At 42.1% G+C, this 13,510-nt stretch overlaps 1 protein-coding gene across 1 annotated transcript in view; it reads right to left on the bottom strand.

Annotated features, from left to right (window-relative positions):
- afap1 (actin filament associated protein 1) overlaps positions 1-13,510 on the bottom strand; it is a gene marked incomplete at its 3' end in the record, with an annotated part of 44,091 nt that extends 30,581 nt beyond the window's left edge. The window contains 3 exon segments of the mRNA XM_083992673.1: positions 788-870; positions 1,095-1,223; positions 13,267-13,510. Of these exon segments, the coding sequence (XP_083848799.1) occupies positions 788-870; positions 1,095-1,223; positions 13,267-13,303 (249 nt within the window). The 5' untranslated portion in view covers positions 13,304-13,510.

Here is a 13,510-nt window from a genome sequence, read left to right as displayed (position 1 = left end):
GACTCTTAATATCAAGAGGATTGTAGTGCTCTCTGGTGAAGCAGCTTAAAGGGATAGTTCAACATTTTGGCAAATTGGCCCATTGCCAAAATCCCTATAATTTTAGGAGTAGGTTCGTTACCTTTAATTGTCGGTGCAAGCTATTTTTAGAACGGCGGAGCAGAGCCACGAGCTGCTCAGAGCTATGCTACGGGGGCTCATGGGATTTCTTGGTTTCCCTCGTCAAACTCATCAAATACACAATCCAACAACTCCAAAACGCTCTGGTGGACAAGTTGTGACCTGCACATTCACCACGCTATGAGATAATAACAGAATGTTACAAGACGGAGTTGTTTTTTGTTTGCTTGCCGAAAAACTGCCCCAGACAGGAACACGCTTCAGCGGTTTTGCATGAATTTACCTCTAAAACAACTCTGTCTGGTAACGTTCTGTTATTATCTCATAGCGTGGTGAATGTGCAGGTCACAACTTGTCCACCAGAGCGTGTTGGAGTTGTTGGATTGTGTATTTGACGAGGTAAACCAAGAAATCCCATGAGCCTCCGTAGCGTAGCTCTGAGCAGCTCGCGGCTCTGCTCCACCGTTCTAAAAATAGCTTGCACCGACAATTAAAGGCAACAAACCTACTGCTAAAACTATAGGGATTATGGCAATGGGCCAATTTGCCAAAAATGTTGAATGTATCCCTTTAACAAGTTTCCTGTAGGATTAGATGTTGCTCATCATCTTACAGGAGATACTGAACATTATTGCTTATTGAGTTAAGGTGAAGATCACAGTCTTACCAGCCAGGGATGAGGGATCTCAGGGAGGGGCATCTGAGGTGGGGCCGGTAGACCACTGTGGATCTCTGACTTAAATGAAGGTTCTGGAGATGAGGAGGACAAAATGACAGATTTATTTTTACTAATTCAGTAAATAACAAGTCTATCATTGATAACAGCTGCTCACGACCTCAACCTGTTTGGAAACTGAGCATCTGTACACTGCATGTATAATCTATCAGGAGGAACTGGGTGTGGTACATGTGTTAGATAACTAAAGTGGATTATCTACAATAATTTCAATAAAGTTTTCAAATTAAAATCTCACCTTTGTCTGAGAGGACTCTGTGGAGGATGTTGGACAGGTGTGTCTTCTTCTCTCGGACCCCAGCGCTCAGATACTCCCTGTCCAGCAGGTCAAGGAACAGACGAAGCTCACACACCAGCTCCTCCATAGCTGCAGAGCAAAACACACAGATCGCCATCATTATCACCTTCCATACCAATGGATGTTTCATAACAGGGCCGAGAAGTCGACAGTTTAGCCAGATTATCTTAAAGCCCCTGTACAGACTTTTCATTTAGTGTTGATTTTGGCGGCCCCTGGGGACGAAAGCGGTGGTGTTTTGCCGGAATGAAGACTCCATTTCCCACTGTCATGAAGACGTCTGTGTAGATTTGTTTTGGAAACGTCGGAAAGAAGACAGGACTTGTTTTTTTTTGTTTTTTTAGCAGCGTAATGTATCTATTCGTATCGTTTCGTCAGTGGTCCGACCCGACCGTGCCTTCCAGAGGTATAGAATAAGACTACTTAGAAATAGCGTATCTTCATACTGATGGGCTCATTTGCTGTTGTAGGTAACAGAGACACATCAGCAGAAACCAGAGGCTTTTGCGTATCCAGTTAAAAGCTCCGTACAGGGGCTTTAATACTTAAAATGTACAAATACAAGCAAAAATCCGTCATTGCACAACTACACAACTCAACTTGTGACCTCAGTTATGAATGCACAACTGAGGTTAAGAAGCAGAGAGGAAGCAGGGACTTAGTGAATGTGTTGCCAATTGCAATTATATCTCTTGGTTGTGGAGCTCAGAGACAAAGTCCCAGAATCACATCCAAGTCCTAAAGCTTAGTTTTGTAATAGACAAGTGATTATGTCCAATTAAGTTGCAGATATAATGAATTCTGTGCATATTTTGCTGAATTCTAAAATGCAAAAAATGCAATAACCAGAAGCATCATCTTCTCTCCGTCTGTCTGCTGGTCTTTACTGGAAAAAACCTTTCTTCACCTTCTCATGTGATGGCGATGATAAGGCTGCGTTTGTTTTCGGGGAACAAAAGTTGCACCGCTGCACATTTTTTTTACAACAGGGATTTTATTGTCGAGGCTTGTGGAGAATATCGAGTCGTTCCAAGTGAAAAAAAGGCAGAAATCCAAGCAAAGTTACAAGTCATTGGTGCTTAAGTCAAAATCCAGGTCCTTTCTTCATTATGTGAAGTCCAAAGTCATAAAACTCATTACTCGAGTGGTGTAAAGTGGGTCAGGAGCTCAGGTCTGCAGACGGTGATGGATGATGGTAGAGATAAACAGGACTGGATGATCATTTTGTGATTATTATCTATTTGATTTAATCTTCTTACGAGGAAAACTTGGCAAACACGACAAGTCCTCAGATCTCCACATTCACAGTAAACAACGGCATTATTATTATCAGCGCAAAAAATTTAGGGAATTAAACCTGTATTGCAATAAATCAAAACTGATCCTTTTAAATGTGCGTCCAAAAAAAATTACCGCAAAACAAAAACACAGAGTTATATAAAAAGGAGGTGAGTGGGCAGCCAGGCACGCAGATGAAAGACAGAGCTCTCCAGTCAGTCAGTCAATCACCGAATCAAACGGAGCCTCATTCCAGCAGCCTGATAACTGCTCGGCAGGGACGGACCTGGCAACCCATCTGACAGACGCATCACAGCTGAATTACAGGCGCTGGCAGGACACACACACACCACTACACCCAGAGCAAAACAAAACAAAACAACCAGGAACAAGTACAGTACGGGGCAAGGAGCTCAGGTATGTGTTTATGTTTTTACACCTTCTCGTCTTCGTACTGGAGCCTGGAGTGTTGTGTTGTGTGGTGTTGTGGTGGTGGTGCTGACATGGGGGGCATCCAGTGGAGTTCATGAGCATGACTCACAGCTGCCATGCTCTGCACAGCTCAGATAACAAGCAGCCCCCCTCTCAGGCTTTTCAACATCTGATTACATCAGATCAGATGATATCATAATGGAAAGCAGCTGTAGATTAAGATGAAAAATGGGCAAACGGACGGAGTTGATGATGATGATGATGATGATGAAATCACCTTGTTCTTTTCTAACTGAAGATCTCCAGACTTTGTCTTTGCAACCAACTGTCTGTTTGTTGAAGGACAGGTTAGATTAGCTGGTGATGCTACATAGATTGTAGATCAACTTCAAGTTATTGTCTCTACGTGTCAGCACTGTGTTTCTCCAGCATCTCTCCAAGGATGAGCTGTACTAAACATTTCATTTACACTTTATGACCCGACATCAACAGTAAAATGATTTCTTAAGAAGGTAAATCAATGATTTGTGGATGGTTTATCATGATATTAAGTCAAATACATCACATAAATTTGTATAAACAAAATCCAACGACTAACAGCGCTGATAGTTTGTATTATGACAGTATAACCATAAATATCCGTTATTAAACACAAGAAAAAACAGCTCCCAAAAGAAAAAACCTTCAGACCTCACATTTACAGCTAAAAACTAATTTAAGACTGGAAAACCCTTTCTTTTTTTTCATTATTTTATAGTATTTTATTGGCTCTTCAGCTGCCAAAGGTTTTCTTTTCAGGCAGTGGAAACTTGAGAACCATTTCTTTCTCCTATGTTGTTGATCAATTACTTTTCTCCGACTGCTGCTGCCAGTCAACTCAGCCAATCACTGACACACACAAACAAGATGAGATAAGATAAGGAAAATAGAAAATAAACAAGTTTATTCCTCAGGAAATCTCTAGTAAATTTGGTGAGATGTTTATGTGGATACATGTTTTTACTACAATTTGTACATTACAGTGATTGAACAGTAATTCTGGAGACACTGATTCATAATAAACCAAACGTCCATGGTGACTTTCAGGTTGTGTGCTGTCATAGTGTAGGTTAAAGGGATAGTTCAACATTTTTGGCAAATTGGCCCATTGCCATAATCCCTATAGTTTTAGCAGTAGGTTCGTTATTTTTAATTGTCGGAGCAAGCTATTTTTTAGAACGGTGGAGCAGAGCCGAGAGCTGCTCAGAGCTACGCTACAGAGGCTAATGGGATTTATTGGTTTCCCTCATCAAACTCATCAAATACACAATCCAACAACTCCAAGCGTGGTGAATGTGCAGGTTGCAACTTGTCCACCACAATTAAAAGTAACAAACCTACTTCTGAGACTATAGGGATTATGGCAATGGGCCAGTTTGCCAAAATGTTGAACTATCCCTTTAACGTCACTGAAACGTCACAATAAAACACTACACACTGAGGATTTCAAGGCCATGAATACTGGAAAATCAAAGATGACGCCTCTGCAAAGCTCATCGTTACATATTTATGTAAATTATAAAAATGTCCATTTGCAAATGTTGAATTCACCTCCGGGATTGGAGTAAGGCCTTTCAGTAGAGACAGTTTTCTCACGATGTAACAGACCTCTTCTTAAAAACATGTTTAAATACCAGATCAGTACATAACAGCCTGTACCTTCCACACAGGTATCCACCTTTAACCAGCAGCAGGTGAGACCACTGACAGTTGGCGGGTGATGAAGGAGATTCGATCCAAACTTCTATGTTTTGACAATGAATTCTCCAGGAGACATTGAAACGCAGCTTTCTGATGCAACTATAATTCATTTTCATGGCCGCACAGAAGGTTTAAACACCGGACAGCTCCGAGGTTGGATACAAAGCCGCTTTTACGCATTCCTTACATAATCTGATTTTCTGACAGGACAGAGCCGTAAAGGAAGTGAGTCCAAAAACGAGCAACAAGAGAACGGTACGCACAGTTTTACTGGTGGTTCAATATTTCAAAGTCTTTTCTTTTTTTTTTACTGACAAATCACAAACAGAAGAGCCAGAGAGTGAATTATGTTGCATTTAAAACGTTTTTATCTTAGCTGAAACCGATATGGCTCCTGAACACAACACAAGCAGGTACACATGGTTGAAAAATAGTAGGTATAACTTGTTCTCCAAACTAAAGATCAACCAAACAGTGTTTTTTTTTAGGGTGATATGAACATTTTTGACCCACCCAATTGATCGGCCAATAGCTCACGATTAGGACAGGCGGTGACACAACACACTTTAAAATCACAATAACCACTTTTGTCCCAAACCATCTCCTGTTACTTTGAGGGTTCACTACCAGAGCCAGAACATTATGTCACCAACAAAGTAGGTTATAAAACGGTCTATCGCCACCAATCAATCAACCTCTACTCCATAAACTGTAAAGTGTGATTGTGAAACATGGAAAACGTGGAACTTGAAGTTGTATTGTATTTGTGGCACCACCTGTTGGTCGATTAGCACCAACCTCTGAACCGACATGACGAGCTACTTTCCTTAGTTTCATGTCAATAGATGCAGTTTTGTAAATATATACAACACTGTCCATTTTACTGTTGGATACAGGAGGTTGTTCAGTTTTGTAGTTTTTTTTGTGTGCAAATCTTCTAAATACTTCTGATAATCTGATATATTCTGTGTATCAAAAATATCCTTGGAAGGTTTTTTGAATGTACAATGTACAATGTGGAAGTTGCAGGACAAATCATTTCTGTCTAGACTGGTGCTGGGAACCACAACTGCCATCCCCCCTCAGGGTGAACACACACACATGACTATGATGACTATGTTTGTGTGTGTGTGATGCCTCCTCTTTTCTTTTCTGAACCAATCCGTCCGCCTCAACCTTCAGTTTCTATTTCCACACTCAGACAAGCTTCACTTTTTACTCTCTCCAGTTTTCTCCAGATCCAAACACACACAAACACAGACACACAAACAAACACATCCCCTCACTGACGTCATGCACGTACATGTGGAGAGTCATTTGGATGGGTGACAGAGGAGCGAGAGAAAACTTCATGCCGGCATCTTTAAACAATTATGGGACAATTTATACTCAATATCTCAGATATTGTCATTTACTATGTCCTACATGGGGGACACCAAGACACAGAGATGCATCAAGTTTATCCCATATATCCTCCATCAAAACAACACACAATAAAGTTGTCGACAAAACTTTTACCTAAAAAAAAACTACTTAAGACTTGCTGCCAGTTATATCGAATTATTCAAATGGAAATCTATTTTAATTAAATCAACAGAGCTCTAGTTCACACGAACGAGTGGATCCAATGCTAGCATGATTAATGTGTCAGTCAGTGATGTTCATTACTGCAACTGTGGCATAAAACCATTGAGAGAGAGTAAAAAGCTAATCCTCCATTTATAAACTGATACAACTTTATTTTAAACTTTTCTGACTCTTCTGAACAACCTCCAGAGTTCAATGGGAATAAGGAGACACAGTGTTAAGTGACTTATTTAATTAAAGTATTAAAGTCATAGTTTAACTATGTTTACATGTGTTTTGGGTCTAGACAATAAGAAGTTATATACTTGTCAGTGTAGTTGAAATGCAACATGCCTTTTATATTTACCTACACACTCACTGTGCCTGTACAATGAGGACAGATGGACACCATTTAATGCTGCATAAAAACTAAAGCATAGGGGATGCCCTGATTGGTTAGCCACTGATCATCATCATCAGCAAATTTTCATTGAATCTGATGATCACCTCAAAACAGATCTCCAACAAGCCACCAAAACAAAACACTATCAGCCATGTGGAGCTTTAACAAAGTATGTGAAAGTAGAAATGCGTGTGGAATAACTCATATCTTACTCATAGATGATAACAGTCTGCAGCAGAAAAGCTCTATCGCTGCATACCTAGTCTGTGTGTGTGTGTTTAAGAACCTTAAGTAAGTTCTAAAGCTCATTGAGGACGGCAAGGTAAAACAAAGTGGCGTGAAGTGAGACGGACCACCCTTAAACATGGCCCGAGGGTGAGCAGAAAAATACCTCGCTGTGCGCACACCCACTCACACACACACACACACACCACCCACACTCCTTCAAAAACTCACTCCCTTTGTCTGTTGTTCACCTATACTCTATATATTCATCCCTTTTCTTCATTGTCAATTCTCTCTCCTGATTGCACTTGAATACAAAAAATCTGCTTCTCCTAATTCCTCTTTGTATGAAAACATACACAACATCCAAAATACATATCCCCTTGTACAAATACACCACAGTGGTCAGTATTAACAAACTCGTCCCACAGACACTTTAAACCCGTGTTCACACGAGATGCGTTCTCAGCACTGTAATTCACCTCAGACCACATTTGCTGTGTCAACACGAGGAATGCGTGACAAATGATAGCAGAAGAATTAACGTCAATCCGCGGACAAACACAGACCTATTAAACCTTCTAACAACACCTAGACAAGTCAGAGGGATGTTTTCGCTCTGAGCTATTCACACTTCCCGGAGCTCGGGACAAAAAAGGGGTTTTCCTGGGTGCGGTGTGTGTGTGTGTGTGTGTGTGTGTGTGTGTGTGTGTGTTTGTTCGAAGGCAACAGGGTCATGTTTGGGTCTTGAAACGTTGAGACCCTGCAGCTCCATTGTTATTGTCGGTGCCAAAAAAAAAATGCTTAGCCAGGTTAGAGGGAGGAGGAGGAGGAGGAGGAGGAGGGGCCCCTCTGCATACTTCCCAGAATTCAGCTGTTATGTTTGACAACACACTGACAGGCTCTGTCCTAACTCCTACGCGTCCGTGTGTTTCAGATGTTCATGTCTTGTTATTAACGGCATCTTGAACTCTTTCCCTCCACCCTCCCCCCAGGGACGCCACAGGCCGGTGATTGTTGGACCGACCGACCGACCGACCGACCTGCTGCCACTGCTAAAAAAAAAAGTGAAGACGGAAATTCAAAGGGAAACACTGAGCTTTCCTGCTCTCACCACACTGCAACACTCCTGCTTAGAGCTGGCCAAGACTATACCAAGTGTCCAAGCGAGTGGCTTCAAGGTCAGGTCAAAGCAACAGTAGAGTTGTAGGATCTTATTCAACTATAGGAAGCCTCACAACACAATGGACCTGACCTGGTTAGCACCTTTTGATGGACTGGGTGATGTAAACTGACTGGGACATACCTCACACCTCAAGTACAGCATAGCACCTCTAACTGTATTTAATATACACCTTTATATTGACATTTCATTGAGTTACGATAGATAAACAACTAATGCCAAACAAGTGACACAAACGTGATGCAAAGTAGAGTAGAACTGGTACTGCTCCTCAATCCAGTACATTGACAGTACTTTTAGTCCTTTAATAAAAGAAAAAACAATTATAATCTGTACTAAATTAACAGTCTCTAGCAAAAACTCAAACCCTATCCTGTACATTCAAAATACAAGTTAAAAAGAAACAGCTAATTTGATTCTCAGACTCTCCTCTATCCATCCAAACTCATACAGTATGTAAACAGTCAATTGCAGTCTACATAAGAGCATTTATGTGTGACCTCTTATGACAAAGCAAGGAGCAGAAGTGGGAGTAAGAACAAAACAGAAGTCAGTCTGTTTGGCACAAAACACAAATCAACAGAAAGGAAGTATACAGTACAGTAATAATAACAAAGTCTAGAGGTTTAAAGGTTCAAGTGCCAGTTTGATTTCCAAAAAAAGTCCATGATAGTCCATGTAAATATGAAAAAAGAACACAGAAATATGAACTGGACCTGAAAAACTTCATCTGAAAAGCTGAGAAAATTGAAAAATATTTCCAGTCCTACACGTTTCTCAAAGGGTTCGTCAAAAACCACAAGTTGGCTGTACACCAACCGAGAGGGACAGTTGTGGGTAGATCTCAGGACGGGCAATGCTGCATTAGTTTGTGATGAAAGACAAGCTGTCTTGCTCTCTCCCCCTTTTTCTGAAGTCTGTAATTATGAGGTTTGTGTGTTTTCTTCGTTCCATCGGACCGGCCAGGGGAACATCACAGAGTGGGGCTGATTGCTATCAAACGGTACAGGTGGTTCACTGTACAAGCAGATGTTCTCCCGACCACAAACACATCTGCAAAACCCTGATCTGAAGAAGGGGTGGAGGGAGGGAGGGTGGCGTTAGAGATGGAAGGATAGGGACAGCGCTGACAGGAGTTTAAAGAAGACATGATAAAGGGGATAGACACAGCAGGGCAACCTACCACGATGGCACTAGTTTAGACATATAGCTTTAGCGGTTTTGTTTTGCACATGTAAACAGCTGAATATGAAGCCTGGAGTCTGATGATAGAGTGAGTCCAGAAAACACTATCTAGATTCATCCTCATCACAGAGGCTGAGATGTTGAGAAACCAAGACACACCTTTTACCAGATGGCTGAAGAACCTAGAAATGTCCTTACGTCAGGAACCCCACTTTCCACTAAGGAAGTTCCTGGTAAAATTTAGGAGGCGAGAACTTTACAGGCCCTCCAGGTTGCTGTGTCTCCACTGCAGAGTAGGACCCAGATAGGACCCACTGGACTCTTGAGACAACGCAATCATCCCGTTCTAAGAATACCCAAGTTCTGGGTGACTTTCCTTTGGGGTTGCGCCAATGGCCCCGTAAAATTACCCCAAATTTCCTGCAGTGGAAATGGGACTTTGTACATTAACAAAACAGATTCTGGTTTGTTTACCCTCTACTACGTCCTCAGCTTTGTCCAAATCCAAATGTGGTATGTCGTATACTATCAGTGCAAAGGTATAACACCTTTGCACTGATAGTATATGAGTTTAACTGCCTGGTCTTGTGCCTGCAATATCTTTAGATGCTTCAACTGCCCTGACTGTCAACATGACAGCACCAGACCGCAAAGTACCTCCCCCCCTACACATGCTGGAATCCGTGACTAGACGGCAGAGCCAAACACAAGTCAGGACTCAGCGTAGCACTGACATAAACACACAGAAATTACACATGCAAACACATTATGTCCTCACGAGTGTATCCAATTTGTCCATCGTCTATTCCTCAACCATTCCTTTGTTGTGGTTTTTGTCTCTATACTGCAGGACCTCCCTTAATCTGCCAGACCGTTGCCACACCCCCCTTCCTCCAACTATGGCATGCCACCAACGCAGGTTGGGTCTTGTAATCCTCAAAAGCTTTGTCCAAGACAGATAGCTAACAGAGTCATCCTATTACAGCAGTAAGCCTATTAAAAATGCTTGGTGAGGCTCATCAGGGATGATCCTCTCCTAATGGACCTAAATTACCAAGGTAACCATCAATGCCAAGACTGAATAGCACTATTTTAATACTGAGGCTGGAGTCCAGAGGTTAATGCTTGATTGATGATGTTATATCAGTAGGCGTGTTGCCAGGCCATGTGAAATTGTTCTATTTGGCACAAGTCAAGGTCTTCTGACTTGTGCTCTAGCTTGGCCTAAGATCTCCATCCTTCACCCTGTGTTTTTCCAGATGGATATTGACACAGGCAGAAGGCAGGGAGGGCTATGATTAGTCGGCCCGAAAATTAAAGTCTCTGTTCCCACATGCCAGTTTAGTGACAGGCCAGCGTTGGAGAGAGGGATGGAGAGATTACAAACTAATTTCTCCTCATCTCTCTCCTCTCCACTCCAGGGATCTGTCTCTCCCCGGCTACCAAAAAGGAGGGGCTCACGTCTGACAGATGAAAGCTTTTAAACTTCAATCATCATTGGGGCAAATGAGAGTCCTGAACAAGGTGGAGAGGCAGAGAGGGAAAACAACCTTCAACTCTAAAGCAGAACCAACTGGGCCAAGTCGGTCAGAATGGTGAAGCACCAATGCCAAGACTAAATTGCACTGGTTGGTGTGTGGTTAGCTCAACATTAATATGCATTTCATGTGTTTGTTGCAGTGTCTGCTATCTCAAATATAAGACTGAGGCACTAAGTAATGGTTTTTCCTTTCAATTATGCAGTCCTGCTAGCCAAACAAGTTGGAAAACAGTCCAACCTTACCAAGTTTACCTGCATATTGTATGTATTCAACTAGTTCTGCAGGGTTTATTAAATTGCAATCACAATTGTGCTGTCAGCCCATCCATTCACACAACTCCAAAAGTTTGCAAATGTGCACAATACAACAACCTATTTCCAAGTTTGTGTAAACTTGCGTCACCCACGCCTCGTAATCTAGATGTCCGATCAGTATTTAGGCTGTGAAGCATGTGCAGTGGGCAGATTTCCAGGTGTGGCAACTCGGTGAAAATGGATGTTCACTAACAGGCTGACATGGTGCTGGTGTTAAAAAAAACAAACAATCATGTGCAACCCTCTGTTACATATTTTGGATTCAAGCCCAGCGACACTCTGCAAATTATGTTAAATGAAATTCTCTACAGCTCACATAGCAACGGGATAAATTTGTACAGCACAAAGACTCCCTGATAAAGAGACAGCTGAAAGACCAACTTGTAAGCTAGCCAAAACAAAAAAGACAATTACAGACTTGTTTATGAGATATAAAAATATCACAGATTGCAAAACTTGCTGCTTGGCGTCAACTATATAAAAAATTTAATGATCTACAACCTGAATAGAAGGTGTCAGCAACCCCTCCTAGCTCTACATTGTTCAGTTTGCTAGTCCTGAGTTTACTCAAGATAAAACTTGTTGACTGCGATTGCAAATCTTAAATCAAAACATGATCTGATCTACATTCCCATGTGTTGCTGAAGCACAATAACAACCCTTCTGCATAATGGATGTCTGTCAGGATCTCACCAAGTGCCGGGGCATGGAGGCACCACACAGCTACCTGATACCCTGCCTGCCACTAGCAAGAGGGTTGGGGTTGAGGGGGGTTTAAAGACACATTGGAAACATGGAGCTTTTGTGTTGTCACTCTAGGGTCGTGTTAGGAAACCTCTGTTCGCAATGTGGCATAATCTTGGAGCTAGCTTCTTAAACGGAGCTGGGTAAGCTCAAAGAAAATGAGCTTAGATCCACGAGCGGCTTTAAATGACATTAATAAACAGCTGTAAAGGTTAGTGGACTATGTCCCAGTCATAAAAATGACCTACTTGATATAAATATAGTATTTAATTCATCTAATTAGCATTTAAATAAGCCTATAGGAGTCCAAGTAAGTGGAGGTAGGTCTTTCTGTCTACAGCTGTTGGACGCTATCCGACAGATCCCAGATGTTTCTACCCTCCAGGTAAATAAAACCAGACAGGAACATGTGCAGCTCTGCAGAGTTTCTTGCAGTAATTTTAGGACTTGTGCCATATTTCATGTCTCACTGAGGCATGCAACACGATCGGTGTTGTCACTGTATCTTGGATCTGCTGTCTCGGCAATTACGAGGTAATGAGAAGCAGATATGTGGATAGATACAGTAGATGGATGGATGGGTTGATGAAGGTAAAGAGGGCTCTTGCTTCTATTTTATGTTGTATTTCAAGTGTGGCCAGCAAAGTTCACGTATAGCTCCCAGTTAATCCTGATCTTTCCACCAAATTCCTCTGTGGTGCAGGGAGCAGCCCGGACCAGGCCGGAGAGAGTTTGTTTCTGTTTAATCAATCTGAAAGTGCTACATTGAAAACACTTATCTCCTGAGCTCTAAGGTCAAGATCTTTAACTCCAGAGGACAAAAAATACAAAAAACCTCCTGGTTCACATTTAATTTTGCTCCTATAAGTGAAGCCGCATTAATTTTGCAGATGACTGAGCAGAGTTTGGCACCAAGTTCACAATACTCCATGGACAATTGACAACTGACCGCAACCCTAACGACAATATCAGGAGCCAATTGTCTCGCCATAGTGTCTCCCCATTTGAATCCCCCTCCCTACCTCCCTCCTTCTCACCCCCTCCTCGCCTGTGAGAGAAACTAACCTACCTTTTTTTATACACACTGCTCCTTTGAAACGTTTTCTCTTTCTCTCTTTTTTTTTCTCAGCTGAATTTCACCACAGGCTCTTCCCCGGCGCGTGCGTCAAGTCGAGGCGTGCGTTAGTGCCGCGAGTGATGCAACTTTAAAAGCACTTATTGCAAGAAAAAGCACTTGGAAGAATAGAAAGGTTATTCATTTATCAATACACTGACACTCCAGGAGTTCATAAGGAGCAAATAAACTCTTAACAACCTTAGAAAACCACATGGAAACATCGGCCACAAACTTTTTTGCCACTTTTTTGCCACAATTACTGAACCAATGCTCCTCCTGATACAGCAGAGTAAAGTCACTGTAAATCCACTCCTGTAAACTAAGAGTAGAGGTTTTTGTTGGTCATAAAAATGAAATAAAAAAGCTGCAGGTTGAGCCACTCACCCCTACTGGTCGTGAACAGAACTGGGTCGCTCCTCATCGTGAAGTAATCCGCATCTAATTCGCCCGACAACGCACACAGGAGGAGGACGGCGCGTGCCCCAAAGGCTCGTGAAACGTAAAAAGAAAAACAAATCCCCGCAAACACACTCTGCACCGCTTTTCTTCCCCCCTTTTTCTTCCCAGTCTCCTGCTTTTAACCTCCGTTCAATCCCCCTCTTTTTCTGCCGAGACCGACCACTGGATC

The sequence above is a fragment of the Trachurus trachurus genome (genome assembly GCF_905171665.1).
Source record: "Trachurus trachurus genome assembly, chromosome: 18".
NCBI lineage: Eukaryota > Metazoa > Chordata > Actinopteri > Carangiformes > Carangidae > Trachurus > Trachurus trachurus.
Note: the sequence above shows the minus strand (reverse complement) of the source record. Positions and strands in the feature narration are given on the sequence as shown.